The sequence below is a fragment of the Sarcophilus harrisii genome, chromosome 1 (assembly GCF_902635505.1).
Source record: "Sarcophilus harrisii chromosome 1, mSarHar1.11, whole genome shotgun sequence".
Taxonomy (NCBI): domain Eukaryota; kingdom Metazoa; phylum Chordata; class Mammalia; order Dasyuromorphia; family Dasyuridae; genus Sarcophilus; species Sarcophilus harrisii.
In genome coordinates, this window is record NC_045426.1 from 707789144 (window position 1) to 707807803 (window position 18660).

Below are 18660 nucleotides of genomic sequence, written 5' to 3' on the forward strand. Positions count from 1 at the left end.
CTAATTTCACTCCTTCCTCACTTTTTCATTTCCTCCCTGTGATAATGGTTTCCTTGGAATCTGGATCTCAAAGTGTGTAAACAATTCACAGTTCATCAGCCCAGGTCTCCTTCCCAGATAACTTTTGGGTGCACAGAACTGGCCTCAGTGGATGCTGAGCTTAGGGAAGCCCAGCCCTCAAGCTTAGGGAAGCCCAACCCTCAGGCTTAGGGAAACAGCCTCACACTCCATCCACAACTAACCCTCCACAGAAAGACATGGTGTCCTGCTCCATTCTTTCTGTTCTTCTTGCACACCTGGTCTACTGCAGTCACCTGCTGATGAGTCTGCCTGCTCAAGTTTCTCCTCTGATCCATTATGCATTCATTCACCAAAGTGATTTTCCTAAAATGCAGGCCTGGTCAAACCTCCACTTTGTAAACTTCTCTAAGAAGTCTGTCTTCCTAGCAAAGCTGACTTCTAAGTGCCGAAGGAATTTGGCCGCTAAGGAAGCTTCTTTCTTAGTGAACAATAAATTAAGTGTCGCTATTCAATAAGAAATCTTGGTCCAAAAGTACCCTATTGATCTTTTGGGGATGCCAGACCCTTTTAAATTCCAATTGGAGATCGGGGCTGGTTATCGATAAGGATCTAGGCCTGGGGACTTAATTTATCTGGGGCCAGAAGGGCCTGAGACTCCAAGATCAAAAGGGAACACAGTTTCAGAGTGATAATTTTAAAGGGAACACAGTTTCACGCCCCCTTCACACTTGTCAGGTAAGGTCCTCATGAGGTGAGATGGCCCCTGAGATCCTTTCCAACTCTGAAATCCTGTGATCTTTCTGCTTCAGAAGAAAGGTTCTCTGGCTCAGAAACTTTTGGCGGCATCTACGTAGAAGAGGTTCTAAATTGAGCAAAACTGCCAAATCAAAGATAAATATTCCTCCCATGGTCTTACCTATTTTTTCTATTCTTCTTCTTAATAGAGCTGAGGAAAAAGCCTATATTGTTAACTCTTCTTCTTGTCAAGGACAATAGTATTCCATTACTTAAGAAGCTAATTAAAATTTTCAAAAGATCCTATCCTGTAAAAGGACATTTGAACTACAAATAGTCTTAATGATGCCATCTGTTTTATAGAGAAAAGTATTAGATCACTAAGGATATGGAGGAGCTCAGGAAAAAACACTTTGACAGAAACTCAGAACTCCCTCAAGTAAATACTAATTAGCAGCTTCCTTGGAATAGTGGTTCTCTTACCCAAATTGCCAACTCATTGGAGAGCGTTTTCCACAACATGCTTCTGGCTTCTCTAAGTGTCACTGTAGTGAATCTTTTCATTCCTATAATAAAAGCTTTTCAAGCAGTACTGAGACAATAAATGCCAAGACCTAGGAAGCTTAACATTGAAGCCTAAAGGAAGAAGCCTAAAAACCAAGGTTCAAGAACTAAGCCTGCCACTTACCTGCGATGAGAGTATGATCTAGTGCAGTCCCTTTCCTGAGTCTTGGTTTCCTCATATGTAAAATGGTCACTGTTATTATGCAACTCTAGCCATAAGGATGTAATAACATTCTCTTGCACCGATTATAAGCCTTTCCTCACTGTTTCCTCACATCTCTGTGCTGTGGAAATGTATTTTTTTATTCTAAGCATCAATACCAAAGTGAATGAGCTCTCCACATGCACAAGAGAACAGAAAGAACAGTCCGTGCATAAAAGAATGAAGTTCCATTATGTCACCTTGCTCTTTTTGCTTTTACACAAGCTGCAAAGCCTGTTTAAGGAGGTGGATCAGGACACCTAGATTGCTTGATGATATTGCAGGGCTTGGGGAGCAAGGGACAGAAATTCTGCATAGCTTTTGAGTGGAGAGTATCCAGTAGGGGAGTGATATGGTCAGGTCTGTGCTTTATAAAGGACCATCCCATGGACAGCATGAATTGGGAGGAGGCTGGAGGCAGGCAGATTCATCAGCAACTACTGCAGTCATCAAGGCACAAGATCTGATATTTATAGGGGTGGGAGGGTCAAAGGAGAAGAGGGGATGTGTGCTGTATGGGAAGAATGTTCACTGAGCTGAAAGACTCGGTTTGAGAGAATTCTGAGTGGGCTTCTCCGGAACCTTTCCCCCTCTGACCACTTGGCCAGATGGTGGAGCATTGAATTCTTTTCAAAGCTTTTTTTTTTTTTTTTTTGAAGGCTTAGAGCTGAACTTTGCAGGTAACTTCACAGTTTCCATGAGCACTTTTCATCTTTTCCTCATGCATTCTTACCCCATTCTCTGTAAACTTCTTAAAGGCAGGGTATTATCTTGATTTTCTTTTTCTTATTTGTATCTCCAAAGCTTAGCAGACAGTACCTGATTAAAGTAGGCCCTTAATAAATGTTTATTGGATTTAATTAAATTACGAAAGTAAAAGTGATGGGCCTTGGAAGCTTATTGGATATGGAGGTGGAAGAGAATGAGGAGCTGAGAATGACAACTTATCTTGTATGCCTGGGTTACTGGGAAGATGGTGATTTCCTATTTAGAGGAGTTTAGAAGGAAGATGATACAAGGGAAAAGATAATGACTTCAATTTGGACATCTCTGTAGGGTGTCCAATAGATAGTTGGAGATGGGAAGCTGAGGGTCAGCAGAAAGGCTAGTACTGTTTTAGCAGATTTGAGAATGAATAGCATGAAAGTGGTAATTAAATTCACGGGATTGGAAGAGATCTCCTTGTGAGATAGCATTAAGTGCCTGGGACCAGAGACCTGTGTGAGTCCCACTATTAGCAGGTGGGCCTTGGGTATGACCCAGCCAAGGGGACAGAAGGAGCAATCAGATAGGAGAACCAGGGGAGAGGAGGAGTATTAGGAAAACCTAGAGAGAAGAAGGTATAGAGAAGTGGTCAGCAGTGTGAGAGGCAGGAGGAAAGGTCATGGTAACTTGGGAGAGAGCAGTGTTGGTTGAATGATGAGACTGGAAGCCAGATTATAGAGGGTTATGAAGAGTGTAAGAGAAAAGAAGTGGGTGGACCTGTTGTAAAGGGCATTCTCACAGAGGTTAGCTAGAAAAGGAAGGAAAGGGATCACAACCATTGGGATCGATGGGGTTTAATGGGTTTGAAGGAGACCCAGGAATAACCAAAATTGTAGGGAAGGAGAGACTGAAGCTATATAAGAAAGAGGGGATTGCCAAGGAGACAGTCTTGTAGAGAAGACAGGCAGGATGGACCAGAGGTAAGGAGACATCTTAGGACAGAATCTGAAAGGCATTTACAGAGTGATGATCATCAAATCCATGGCAGCAGTGGGTAGAGCTCTGAATTGGAAGTCAGAAAAACCTGTCTGACCCAGTTATGTGACCTTTGGAAAATTACTTAATTTCTCTTTGCCACAATTTGCTCAATTGTAAAATGGGAATAATAATAGTAATTACCTTGCAGGTTTGATTAATGAGATAATAATTATGAAAGCACTTAGCACAGTTCTGGCACATAGTAGGCATTATGTAAATGCTTATTCCCCTCCCCATACCCCCATAGGAGCTGATGAAACCACCAAATGAAATAGTATAGAGAAGAGGACACAGGACAGAACCTTAGGTGATGGGCACAACCTGGATGAAGATCCAGACGAGGAATCAGACAGGTAGGAGGAGAACTAGGAAAGAGAAGCGTTGCAAAAATAAACAAACAAACAAAAACTAGAGAGAAGAGTATACTGAGCAAAAACAGGGTGATTGGCAATGTCAGAGACTGCTGAGAGGTTAAGAAGATCAAGATTGAGAAAGGGTAATTACATTTGGCAATTAAGAAATTATCAATAACTGTGGAGAGAGCACTTTTGATTAAATGATTAGGTTGTTTAAGTAGAGTTAAGTTAGAGTAGAGAGTTAAGAAGCGAGAGAGAAGAGGAAGTGTCCACCCTTTTATAGCCCTTTTTTAAAAATTGATCACAAAATGCAAGAGAAGATTTGAGGTAGTAGCTATCAAGGATGGAGGGATCAAGTAAGGATTTTTTTTAGGATGATAGGAAAATTTTTGTAGGCAACAGAGAAGTAGCCAGTAATCAAGGAACAACTGAAAGTTAGAAGTGAGAATTCCAGGTCACATGACCAACAAGTTGGACAACTAAACATTTTCTCTGATTCCTTCAACCTTTCAAATCTCTTCAGAACAGAAATTATTTACCAAGATCAAACAACTTCAACAGTTTCCATCTAGGACATTCAGAATCCAAAAGGAGAATAAAGAACAAAAAGCAAAACTATAGAAGCCCAGAACCTGGACTTCACAGATATTCATAGATCCTGAACTAGCGCATCCAAGGAGACAATACAGGCTTCTATCAGAAGTCACCCCAGTGGGGATCTGAGCTCCAGATTTGAGATGTTTGTTGGGTTTCAAAAGCCAGTTTAGCCACAGCCCTTCACAAGCATTAACTTGCTGAGGGTTACAGTCCTATAGTATCAGTGCTACAGGGAAAATAGGCTTTTAACTGTGACCAGGCCAGAAAACTAAGTAATAGAGAGAGATGGGGTAGATCCTCAAGACAAGATACTATGTATGTGGGGAAGGTGTCCAGCACTCCACCATGCATGAGGGAAAGAACCCAGCACCTTAAGTGTAAGAGGAGGCTGAGACATTTGAGATACAAGGAAACCACAGTCTTAGGGGAGGGATCAGGAAGTTAGTGAAAAGGAAAATAAGGGGAGAAAAAGACTGAAAGTACTAAAGATTTCAGGAAGAAGAAAACTAAAAAGACCTTGAGCAGAAAACTAAAAGACCTTGAGCCTTGAGCATAAACAGATAAATCCACAAGAAAACTGTTAACAACAGAAGGAAATAATGGTGTTTGAATCTAGTTAAATGAATTCAGGCAATTTGAATAGATTTGGGATAGAAAATGCCAGTTGCATCTAGAGAAAGAACAATGGAGACAGAATGTGGTTCAAATGTGATATTTTCACCTCTTTTTGTTTGTTTGTTTTTTCTTTCTCATGTTTTTTCCCCCTTTTGGTCTGATTTTTCTTGCACAACTTGACAAATATGGGATTGTGCATGTTTAACCTATGTTAGATTTCTTTCTATCTTGGATGGGGATAAGGAAGGGAGGAAGAAAAATTTAGGAAAAAAAAAAAGAATACAAAGTCTTATAGGAATAGATACTGAAAACTCTCTTTATATGTATTTGGAAAAATAAAATGCTGTTGAAGTTGGGAAAAAATTATGTTATACCCTAAGCTAGGCACTGAGAAAGCTAGGGAACCTTTACCAGTGCCTAACACAGGACACAGCATATAATTTGATAAGGACATGTTCTCCAAAGTGTGGGTACTACCCTTCCTAGTGCATATTGGAGTCCATCGAGGCCTTCTCATTCATCCTCTAAGTTTCGTGTTCCACCCTTTCTTGAGTGAATCCTCTGTAGAAGAGCCATCTAATGTGTGCTTTAATTGTTTTATGTCTTTTATGATTTCATGGCACTAAGACAATACTGAGACCACCCATCTACTTAAATGACTTGTGTGGCTCCTTCACTGTCACGCATTCTGCTGAAGATTGCTTGGATGCCTCTTCTCAACCACAGGCTATTAGGAGTGACATGATGTCACCTGCTTGACAGTTCTTTACATTTTGGATGCATAGAACATCACTAAGAAAAAATGTTATTAAAAAGATAGACTTTGCAGTAGCTAGATGGCTCAGTGGATAGAGAACTGGGCTGAAGTCAGGAATATTTGAGTTCAAATTCAGCCTTAGCTGTGTGACTCTGGGCAAGTCACTTTAACCTCAGATGCCTCAGGAAAAACAAAAACAACAACAACAAAAATAGACTTTTACAGCACAGTTGAAGGTTATTAGACATGCTGGCCATTTCCCAAATTCCATTCCCCTCTCCTCTTCTCCCATGGTAGGCCCCACCTCTGGTTCACTGGTACTCCCTGTCTCTAACTCTGTTGTGGTGGGATAGTGCTGGAGGCTGTCCATCTCACTCCCTGGCAGAGTCTGCAGGAGGCACTCTTTAATGTCCATTGCCTTCTTAGTCAACGTTTGTGGTTTGGATTGATAGGAAGGTCCCACAAGAGAACATATCACCATTCAAGGCCCTTTCTTTGCTCTTCCATGTTCATTTGAGAGTGCAGAGTTGTTTACTCCCAAGAAATCAACTTCTGAATTACAGAATCCTGCAGAATCTCCAGATTATGATAGAGTGGGTCCAGCTAGCCCTGGAGCCAAGAAGACATGCCTCCGAGTTCTTCTGGTGCCACAACCTGGCTGCATGAGCCTTGCACAGTCCATTCCATCCTTTGTGCCCCAGTTATGCCCTGATACAGTAAGTCACAGAGCAGGTGCCAGGCTGCATGGGTGTAGAGAATCTCCTCATTGGGAGTTCCTTATCCTACTGAAATCACTGGTCTTGTCCTAAACAGAATCACTAAGAGCCAGAGCTGGAAGTAGATTTAGAAGCTATCCATGGGGAGAAGAAACTGAAGTCCATTGAGGGGCCTAGGACTTAGAGAGATAGGGTTTCCAGGCAGTGCTCTTCCCATTGGACCACACAGTTCCTGACACAGGGGCCAGAAGGAAAATAGAGCTTGTTCTAGATCTTGGAACCTATGAGTGTCTTCCCAAAGGTTTATGAAGGCTTTTAATGAGATCACTCATTTTTATTACTTTCTTACAGACAGTAGTTCATTGATCCAAGCATGCAGGGAAGTTAATAGCATAAAGGACCATTGTTCCTCTTTTAGCACTCAGCATAAGACCCATAGTGGGTATTAATAAATATTTATTGATTGATTTTTATGGATGAGGAGACTGAGTCAGAGAAACAAAAGTGACTTGCTAATTTCCCCAGAGAGTCAATGATAGAAGAAGACTTTGTGTCCCTAGACTAGCTCCCTCCTTATTTGGCTGGACCATTACTGTCACATTGCCGGGGGGTTGTTATCAGGATTTGAATGATTTTTAGTTTTTTTCTATTGGCTTTAAAAAAGTTTATTTTGAAAGTCCTTTTCTATACTCCCTGGGTTTTCAAAGGCTTTTCCAGCACATTTCAAACTCTTGCAAATGTTAGCAAGCTGGAAAGGTTTCAAAGATGGGCCCCAGGGTGGTAGGGATGAAAGAATGATTTCATCTGTTGTCCTAGGACCTACTAATCTAAGCTGAGAGAAGCTCATTACCAGGTTGGTCCATTATTTTCTTATAGGCAGTAGTTCATTGATCTTGACAAGCAGGCAGGAAAGTTAAGAGCACAAAGGACCATCGGATCATTGTTCATCTTTTATCACTCAGCATGGGGCCCAAGACATAGTGGGTATTAATAAGGATTTGTTGACTGGGCCAGGTTGACCCATTGATGATAAATTTTTCAGTCTCACTAGTGCCCTAAGTCAGTGGAGGAGTATCCACACAGATGAAGTCCTAGGCAGTAATTTTCAAACAAACCGATTTAAAGGTAGATGACTAGCTAGCTAGATGTACATATACACATAATATATACATACAATATATAAATAATATATGAATGATATGTATGTGATATTTATATAGATACACACATGCAGTGTCCCAAAAATCTAGAGCAGTTTTAAGCATAAGGTTAAACTTAGCTTAAAACTACCCATTGCATAACCTAACTGCCTCTATACATCCCCAAAATCTGAAAATAATTATTTAAGCTTAGTTTTAAATTGCAGGAAGATTTTTGGGATACCTTCGTCTACACATAAACTTGCAGATATCAACTATTTCAAAAAGAAATGAGAAAAAGCAAGACATTTGTTATTTTTAAAAGGCCTTCTCTCTCTATCCATCTGTTAGCTACATTTGACACATCTTATTACACATCAGAATCCCTTAATAAATGTTTACTTAAAGAAATGAGTCTTTATGGAAAGTTCCAAACACATCCAGAGACAGAGACAGAGAGAGATTGAATGTTGATCAAAGCATAATATTTTCACCTTATTTTGTTGTTGTTTGTTTGCACAGTTTTTTTCCCTTCTCATGTTTTTTGTCTTTTGGTCTGATTTTTTTTTTGCACAGCATGATGAATATGGAAATATGTTTAGAGGAATTGCACATGTTTAACCTAATCAGATTGCTTGCCATCTTAAGGAGGGAAGGAGGAAGGAAAGGGAGAAAATTTTTGAACACAAAGTTTTGCAAAAGTGAATGGTGAAAAACATATTTGAATGTATTTGGAAAAATTAAATATTATTTAAAAATATGAAAAAGGAATGAATTTTTATATATAAACCTTTTCTTTAGAGAAGCATACAAATTCAACAAGGATTATTATGGTGTTTGATATGTGAGTGGGCAGTATATATATATAAGTAACCCAGGAGCTCAGATTGTCTTAAATGGCCTGAGAGCTCCTTAGGTTTTTGGCTGCCATGTTCGATACTGCTGACTTATATGGAGCTTGTAGTCTACTTTTACCCTTTTTCAGACAAGTTCCTGGGTTTGTGAAGCTGATTTTTTTTTCAGTCTCAGTTCAAGATTTTACATTTATCCCCAATCAATTTCATTTGATAAGATTTAACTTCAAGCCTGCCAAAGTCATTTTAAATCCTGACTCTGACATTCAGGGTGGTAGCTTTCCATCCCATCCACTCCATCTCTAAATTTGATCAGTATTATGCAAGTCTTTGAAAAACTGTTTAATATTCAGATGAGCAAAATACAAATTAATGACCAGAATTTATTAACAATGGTTGCTTTTTTTCACATTTCCAAAAATATCCCCAATATCCCATTCTTTCTTCCCCTGCCAGAGAAACCGCTCTATATAATTTAGTATTTTTTAAAGACAAAAACATAAGAGGGAAAATGAAAAGAGAAAAAGCCCCAGCAAAACTGCACAATAGATAGGAAGGAAACAAGCATTTGTTAAATGCCAAGTATGTGCCTTAATATATTATTTACTAAATGCTTTAAAAATACCATTCTTTTGATTCACACAATCCTAAGAGGTAGTTTAATGTTCTGGTTAGCTTTCTAGAGGTCTTTGGACCAGCCTTCATTTCAGCTGAGCAATCACCACTAGAATAGCCAAGGATAAAGTACAAAGGTCTCCTTGCCTGGGGCCCAGGCTAGCTTTCTGGAGGCCTTTCAGATGGGCCTTGGTCTCACTGGGGGGAAGCAGGAGGACAGGCCGGCCACCGGGAGGCTGATGAAGATGGAATGTCTCTTATGAGTCTGAGGGCTTGAGCTCCAGCCTCCATTCCTCTGTCTTCTCCGAGTCATCTCCAAGTCTCTCTCTAGGTCTGACTGACCTCTTAAATACTCTATTACAATTAAATCCATTCATCATACTGAGGATAAGCCAATCATTATATTTCTAGGGAACCATTATTTGTTGTAAGATTAAATCAATCATACTGAATTAGAGAACTATTGATCACCATGCTAAACTAGATAACCATTGTCTCATCAGTTCCACTGAGTTAGCACCTTGTAAGAATCCTTGTTTCAAGTGTCACTTCTCCAGAGTTCTGGCCTATTACAGGTAGTCACTATTATGATTCCCCATTTTACAAGTGAGAAAACTGAGACAGGTAGAGGTTAATGACTTGCCCAGTGTGACCTCCCAGGTAATCACACCTGCCTAGCCTGTGCAAAGCTTGCTCTATTCCAAGCTGTACTTTCCCAGGCATTCTTGCCTGCTTATTCTGCACTCACGCTGCAGTAATTCGTGTCATTCTGACCTGGCATTATCCCTCACTTCAGTTTGCTCATTGGCCGGTGGAGGCCGGAAGCATGGGAGTAGAAATGCTTGAGATGCATGGGAATGGATCTGCAGGAGCAGTAAGCCACCTACCTGCCTGGATAGGAGGAGAAATAGTTTGTCTGAGAATGCTAAAATTTCTCCTTGAACCCAGCTTTCACATAGTCCTTCAAACACAGACTGATTTATCTACCTTTGTTTTCATTTATGTTTCCTTAGCAACATTGTGGTTAGAAAGCATTTAAGGGAGGAATTAATGATAATAAAGATTCTCACTTTTTACTATTCTTCACTTTGGAAGAACACCGATGACTTTTTGTCTTTCTTTTGCTCTTCATGATCTCTGTGAGAGCCAGAGCAGCTGGTCTGATTTCTGGCATTTCCACGGATAGTGCATTCCACAGCCCAGGTTCATGAGTTAATAAGTATCCGAGGCTTTGAACTCCCAACTCTAGGCCTAGCGCTCCATCCAATGATCAACCCAGGTACCTTTATATATCACCAATGTCTGAACTATGTGCAATGTGTACCACATGGACCTCCCACCTCTGCAGAAAGTGCAGAGTGCTTTTTTTCAATTTTAAAAAATAATTGGTGTTTTGGAGCCAAAATCAACCTCATAACCCTCATCCAACCCTCTCCCCCCAACACCATGAATTGAAAACATCAGAAAAACAAAACCCATTACAATCACATATGGTCATTCAACAGAAATTTCTACATTGACTGTGTCCCCCTCCAAAAAAAAGTGTTTTGTTTCTCATTCTGAGTCCTTTACTTCTCTATCAGGAGGTGAATAGCATATTTCATCATTAGTTCTCTGGAATTCTGATTGGTCATTAAACTGACGAGTTCAGTGCAATACTTGATGATGTTCAGTCATTTTTTCAGTTGTGTGACCCTATTAGGGTTTTCTTGGCCAAGGTCTTGGAGTGGTCTCCAGCTTATTTTACAGATGGAGGAAACTGAGGCAATTAGGATTAAGTGCCTTGTCCAGGACCATCCAGCTAATAAGTTTGTGTGGCTGGATTTGAATTTAAGGAAGATGAGTCTTCCTGCCTCTAGGCCTGACACTCTGCACAATATGGCGCCACCTAAAGGCCCCTTGACACCATAGTGTATTCATTTCATTTCCCAAAATTCATACCCCTCAAAAAGAGCTATCCATATGTTTTTATATTCTTTGAGTTAATTTAGAAATAATTCTTCTCTCAATCTGCCTTCCCTCGAATTCTTCCTCCCCATTTTCCCCTTTATCTCCTATTTCCATGTTTAATGAAATATATTTTTTTATCCAAAACTCAGTGTGTGCATTTTTCTGACCAATTTAGATGACAATGAGGTTGAAGCACCAGATATTCTCTCTCACCCCTTTCTTTGCTTGTATAGATATTTATTTGTACAACCTCATTATGAGATAATTTCCCCTTGCTTTCCTTTTTATACCTTCCCCTACCTCATATATTCCCTTGCCCCCTTCCCCTTCCAGTTTTTGATCATTAAAACAAAAGCAAAACCAGTCTCAGATCTTGTCTAATTGGATTCCTTCAGTGAATTCTAATGATGGCTAGTTCAGAGGGGGACATAAATAACATCTCCCATAAGTAGTTTATCCTTGTTTAGTCCTTTAGGATTGTTCATTCATATTTACCGGTTTATGTTTATTCCTTTGTTTGAACTTCAGAGTTTTTCTACCATTCTGATCTGTTCATCAGAAATGCTTGCAAGTCTCTTTATTTCATTAAAGGTTTATTTTCCCCCAGTAGCATTATGCTCAGTCTTTCTGGGTAAGTTATTCTAGGTTGTAAATCCATATCTTTTGCTTTGGAGGATATCACTTCTTTACATTGTTAGCTGATAAATCATATGTGATGCTGATTGTGGCTCCTTAATATGAAAATCTTTCTTTCTAGTTGTTTGAAGTATTTTTTATTTGGAAGCTCTGGATTTTGGCTATGATATTCCTGGGAGTTTTCATTTTGGGGTTTCTTTCAAGAGATAAATTGTACTTCTTTCTCTTTTCACTTTGCCCTCTTATTTTAGGAAATATGAACTTTTAGAAGATTTTTTGAAAAATTATTTCTAAAGTCTTTCCTGGTCATGGTCTTAATCGTTTCCTCCTCAATTTGTTTTTTGGTTCACTTGTTTTTGTTATAAAATACTTTAGATTTTCTTAATTTTTCAGCATTTTGACATTTTATTTAGTATTTTTATTATTCCCCACATTGTAAAACAAATTTTAATAGTTGCTTTTAAAACTTTGAATTCCATATTATCTTCCTTCCTCCCTCCCCACCCCTTGTATTGAGAAGGCATGTGTGAAGTCATGGAAAACATTTCCATAAAAGTCATGTTGTAAATGAAAGCATAGACCCCCCCCCCAAATAAAGTAAAAAAGTATGATTCAGTTTGTATACAGACACAATCACTTCTTTCTCTGGATAGAGATAGCATTTTTCACCATAAGTTTTTCGGAGTTGTCTTGGATCATTGTATTGTTGAGAATAGCCAAGTCATGGCGGATCATCTTACATTTTTCTTTATAGCTCATGGAAGTCTTTACAGGTTTTTCTGAGAGTCTCCTGCTCATCATTTTTTTTCTTTTTTGCTTATGTTCTTTTTTTTCTTTCAGTAGTATTTTATTTTTCCAAATATATGCAAAAATAGTTTTCAATATTTACCTTTGCAGAACCTTGTGTTACAAATGTTTCTTGCTCTCTCTTCCCCTCTCCCCCCAAGACAGCAAGCAATCCAATATAGGTTAAACATATGCAATTCTTTTAAGCATATTCCCATATTCATCTTAGTACACAAGAAAAATCAGATCAAAATGAAGGGGAAAAAACCACAAGAAATTTTAAGAAAACAACAGTGAAAAAAGTGAAAATGCTCTGCTTTTCATCCACATTCAGTCTCCATAGTTCTTATCTTCTGTAGATAGTACTTTTCATCACAAATTATTGGAATTATCTTGAATAACCTCATTGTTGAAAACAGTCAAGTTCATCACAGTTGATCATACCATAATCTTGTTGTTACTTTGCATAATGCTGTCTTGTTCATTTCCCTTAGCATCAGTTCATGAAAGTCTTTCCAGGCTTTTCTGAAATCAGTCCGCTCATCATTTCTTTTTTTTTTTTTTTTTTTAATTTTGTTTAGATGGCAGGATGACCAGTAGATGTTAAGTACATTAAAATATAAATTAGATACACAATAAATATACATGACCAAAACGTTATTTTGCTGTACAAAAAGAATCAGACTCTGAAATATTGTACAATTAGCTTGTGAAGGAAATCAAAAATGCAGGTGGGCATAAATATAGGGACTGGGAATTCAATGTAATGGTTTTTAGTCATCTCCCAGAGTTCTTTCTCTGGGCATAGCTGGTTCAGTTCATTACTGCTCTACTGGAAATGATTTGGTTGATCTCGTTGCTGAGGATGGCCAGGTCCATCAGAACTGGTCATCATGTAGTATTGTTGTTGATGTATATAATGATCTCCTGGTCCTGCTCATTTCACTCAGCATCAGTTCGTGTAAGTCTCTCCAGGCCTTTCTGAAATCATCCTGTTGGTCATTTCTTACAGAAGAGTAATATTCCATAATATTCATATACCACAATTTATTCAGCCATTCTCCAACTGATGGACATCCATTCAGTTTCCAGTTTCTAGCCACTACAAAAAGGGCTGCCACAAACATTCGTGCACATACAGGTCCCTTTCCCTTCTTTATAATCTCTTTGGGATATAATCCCAGTAGTAACACTGCTGGATCAAAGGGTATGCACAGTTTGATAACTTTTTGAGCATAGTTCCAAACTACTCTCCAAAATGGTTGGATTCGTTCACAACTCCACCAACAATGCATCAATGTCCCAGTTTTCCCGCATCCCCTCCAACAATCATCATTATTTTTTCCTGTCATCTTAGCCAATCTGACAGGTATGTAGTGGTATCTTAGAGTTGTCTTAATTTGCATTTCTCTGATTAATAATGACTTGGAGCATCTTTTCATATGACTAGAAATAGTTTCAATTTCTTCATCTGAGAATTGTCTGTTCATATCCTTTGACCATTTTTCAATTGGAGAATGGCTTGATTTTTTATAAATTAGAGTTAATTCTCTATATATTTTGGAAATGAGGCCTTTATCAGAACCTTTGACTGTAAAAATATTGCTTCCCTTCTAATCTTGTCTGCATTAGTTTTGTTTGTACAAAAACTTTTCAGTTTGGTATAATCGAAATTTTCTATTTTGTGATCAGTAATGATCTCTAGTTCTTCTTTTGTCATAAAGACCTTCCCCTTCCACAGGTCTGAGAGGTAAACTATCCTGTGTTCCTCTAATTTATTAATAATTTCATTCTTTATACCTAGGTCATGAACCCATTTTGACCTTATCTTGGTGTACGGTGTTAAATGTGGATCAGTGCCTAGTTTCTGCCATATTAGTTTCCAATTTTCCCAGCAATTTTTATCAAACAGTAAGTTCTTATCCCAAAAGCTGGGGTCTTTGGGTTTGTCAAAGACTAGGTTGCTATATTTGTTGACTGTTTTATCCCTTGAACCTAACCTATTCCACTGATCAACTAATCTATTCCTTAGCCAATACCAAATAGTTTTGGTAACTGCTGCTCTATAATATAATTTTAGATCTGGTACAGCTAAGCCACCTTCATTTGATTTTTTTTTCATTAATTCCCTTGAAATTCTTGACCTTTTGTTTTTCATCATTTCTTAAAGAACAATAATATTTCAGCATTAGTGTCCCAGTTTTCTCACATTCTCTCCTACATTTAGCATTATCTTTTCCTGTTATCTTAACCAGTTTAAGAGGAGTGAAGTGGTATCCCAGAGTTATCTTAGTTTGCATTTCTCTAATCAATCATGATCTAGCTGCTCATCATTTTTTACAGCACAATAATATTCTTTCTTTATCACATACCACAATTTGTTCAGTCATTTCCCAATTGATGGGCATCCCCTCAATTTCTATTTCTTTGCCCCCCAGAAAAGAGCTGCTATAATGGATCCTTTACCTTTTTAAAAAATCTCTTTTGGGATATATATATCTAGTATTGCTGGGTCAAAGGGTATGAATAGTTTTATAGCCCATTGGGCATAGTTCTAAATTGCTCTACAAAATGTTTGGATCAGTTCACAGTTCCACCAACAATGAATTAATGTCTCATTTTCCCCACATTCCCTCCAGTATTTGTCATTTTCATTTTCTGGCCTATTAGCCAATCTAACAGGTATGAAGTATTGTTTTAATGTGCATTTCTCTAATCAATAGTAAGTTGGAGAATTTTTTCATTTTCATATAAATAGCTTTGATTACTTCATCTGAAAACTATTCATTTGTTTTGATCAGTTATCAATTGGGGAATGGCCTTTATTTTTGTGAATTTGCCTCAGTTCCCTATATGTTTGAGAAATGAAGTCTTTATCAGACAAACTTGCTTCAAATTTTTTTTCATAATTACTATTACTAACTATATTTCTTCCCATTTATTCTATTCTCTCCTTTACTCTGCCCCTCCTCAAAAGTAGTTTTGACTATTCCTCCCCCCCCCCCAATCTTCTCTCCTTCCTATTACCCTTCCCCTTCTTCTATCTCCTTCCCCTCCTATTTTCCTGCAGGGTAAGAGAGATTTCTATACCCACTTGAGTGTGTAAGTTATTTCCTCTTTTAAGTCAGTTCTGATGAGAGTAAGGTTTACTCACTTTGCCTCCTCTTTCCCTCTTCTCCACCACTGTAAAAACTTTTTCTTCCTGCTTTTATGGCAGTTAATTTATGCCATTCTAATTCTCACTTTCCCTTTCTTCCACTACATTCTTCTCTTACCCCTTAATTTTAATTTTTAGATATTATCCCTTCATATTCAACTCATACCTATACTCTCTATATATTTCTCCTAACTGCCCTAATAATGAATTCCAAATATTGTCTTCTCATGTAGGAATGTAAACAGATTAACCTTATCAAGTTCCTTATGATTTCCCTTTCCCTTTTATGCTTCTCTTGATTCTTGTATTTGAAAGCCAAATTTTTCTATTCAGTTCTGGTCTTTTTATTACGAATGCTTGAAAATCCTTTATTTTATTGAATGTCCATATCTCCCCCTGTTCCCAAAGGATTATATTGAGTTTTTCTGGGTAGATAAATTATTGGTTGTAATTCTATCTCTTTTGCTTTCTGGAATGTCATATTCCAGATCTTTTGATCATTTAATGTGGAAGTTGCTATATCTTGTGTTATCTTGACTGTGACTCCACCATACTTGAATTGTTTCTTTGTGGATTTTTACAGTATTTTCTTCTTGACCTGGAAGTTCTGGAACTTGGCTATGATATTTCTAGGAGTTTTCATTTTGAGATTTCTTTCAGGAAGTGATGGGTAGATTCTTTCAATTCTTACCCACTGGTTCTGGAATATCAGGAGAGTTTTTCTTGACTTTTTTTTGAAAGATAATGTCTGGCTCTTTTTTGATCATGACTTTCAGGTAATCTAAAAAATTTTAAATTATCTCTCCTGGATCTATTTTCCAGGTCAGTTGTTTTTCCAATAAGATATTTCACAATGTCTTCTATTTTTTTTTCATTCTTTTGGCTTTCTTTTATTGTTTCTTGATTTTTCATGAAATTATTAGCATCTATTTGCTGACTTCTAATTTTTAAGGAATTATTTTTCTTCATTGAACTTTTGTACCTTCTTTTCCATTTGGCTAATTTTGCTTTTTGAGGAATTATTCTCATTAGCTTTTTGTCTTTCCTTTTGCATCACTCTCACTTCTCTTCCCAATTTTTCTTCTATGTCTTTTATGTTCTTTAAAATCCTTTTTGAGCTTTTCCACAGCCTAAGATCAAAATCTTATTTTTCCTGAAGGCTTTGGATATAGGAGTTTTGACTTTGTAATCTTGTGGGTGTGTGTTTTGATCTTTGTAGTCACTGTATGATCAGAATCTTTTCTGTTTGCTCATTTTCTCAGCCTATTACTTGATTTCAACTCTTTGTTAAAGTAGGACTCTTTTTCCAGAGTGGGAGATATACTATCCCAAGCTTCAGTGGTTTTGTGCAGCAGTTTTCAGAGGTCCTAGGAACCTGTACATTTTCAGTTCTTTCAAGGTGGTGTGATTAAAAGGGAGGTGTGTTCATTACTCTCCCGGCCTTTCTGTGCTCTGATCTGTGAGTGACCACAAGCACTTTTTTCTGCCCTGGCATAGTAAGGGAGGGGCTAGCTTCCAATGGCTGCATGTTTTAGTGTGCTAGTGCTCTTCCTCACTCTAGGACTGTGACTTGGATTTGAGTATAGGCAAAGCAACAGAGTCCTGCCTCAGTCTAGCAAAGAGACCCCTGTAATCTCCTTCTGACCAAATGTTGTTCCCTCTTACTGTCTGAGGGCTGAGACCTCTGGAAGCAGCAGCAAGTAGCAGGTGTTGCTGCTGCAGCTGCTTCAAAGGCTCCCAATGCCTGTTCCTGATTGGCTGGGGTTGTGCTTGTCCCTTCCCACCCTAGTGCAACAGACCTTTCCCATTGATCTTCCTAGTTGTCTTGGGCTATAAAATTGTTTCATACCATCATATATATAGACATACACACACATATACACATTCATATATATATATATATATATATATATATATATATATAGTATTCCTTATTGTCACAGAGTCATTGTCTTCCACTTGTCCCATTCTAATTTTCAAGATGTTTGTTATTTGTACTTCTTGCCAATCCATTAATTTCCTTTCCCCTTCTTTCTTCTGTCGTCTTCATTTCCTTTCCACCTTCCCCCCAAAAGTTATCATTTCATCCATAAAACATTTTAATTCATTTTAAACTTTTGCTTCATCACTTTTAGAAGATGTTAGATATCTCTGTGAGCTCTGCTTTGCCTTCTCCTGAGGTAGGTTGCTCTAAGTTTAAATTCCTGTAGATTTAAATTTACTGTAATGACCTCATTATAAAGTATATCTCTTCTACTATGGAGGTATTCTTCAGTGAGACATCCAGTCTATTTTAATACCTTCTTTTATCTCTTTTCTCATTCTCCTGGAGGGCCTCTTCTTCCTGAGAGAAGCTCCAGGAATTATTTTTTCTTTTTGTTAACTATTGACTTTATTAGGATACATTCTATTCTATATTCTACTCTAGCTTCTTTCTCCCCTCTTTCCATTTTATGCACACTCCTATAGTTTAGTTCCCCTTCTTCCTACACACACACACACACACTCTCATTCACTTGTGGACAAGGTTATTTTTTAAAAGTTTCATTCATGACATTTCATACTTGTTTTACCACTTCTGTTTGACTTTTGCCTTCACTTTTTCTTCTAAGGAAAATTTGGAAAGAAATCTCCTAATGGTCTCTGAGAGTAACTAAAGTTACTTATAGGTGACTTTTTCTTTCTGTGGTAATATTATTTGTTACCATTCTATACTTCATTTTGTTACTGTATTTATTGTTTTTTTTCTTATATTTCTTTTGTCAGAGATCACAAAGCGATCATTTTATGCAGGTTAGGTTTTCTTTATAAGAATCCTTCAAATGCATTTTATTTACTGTTCATCTTTCATCATTAATAGTTAAACTCATATTTTCAGGGTTAAACTCATATTTCAAGTCCTTGTGGATTGTATCTTGAAGTCCTTTGCTCTTCATAACACATTATTCTATCGCCTTCTAGTATTTATGGAGGCTACAATTTACTCTCATATTATTCAAATGTCCTTTTTGCACTTAAGGCTCTTTTCCCTGGTTGTGGTAGAATTTGCTCTTTGTCATTAGAATTGTTCATTTTAAACATTATATAGCTTGGAGTTTTCAACAATGAGTTTTTATTTGGAGGCAGTCTTTTGATTGACATTTTTGTCTTTGATGATCAGAATAGAAATTCTGGGTAGTTTTCATCTATTTCCTTCATTACAGAATTTAAGTTTCTT

The 18660-nt window shown here is 37.7% G+C and overlaps 1 protein-coding gene across 7 annotated transcripts in view; it reads left to right on the forward strand.

Annotated features, from left to right (window-relative positions):
* The window catches only part of OSBP2 (oxysterol binding protein 2), a 232742-nt gene that overhangs the window by 90870 nt on the left and 123212 nt on the right, over nucleotides 1-18660 (forward strand). Inside the window, exon 2 of one of the 7 annotated variants that reach the window (XM_031948922.1) lies at nucleotides 3513-3618. The exons of the other annotated variants lie outside the window; for them this stretch is intronic. Within the exon in view, the coding sequence (XP_031804782.1) occupies nucleotides 3576-3618 (43 nt within the window). The 5' untranslated portion in view covers nucleotides 3513-3575. The remainder of the gene's footprint in view (nucleotides 1-3512; nucleotides 3619-18660) is intronic. 7 annotated transcript variants of the gene reach the window in all.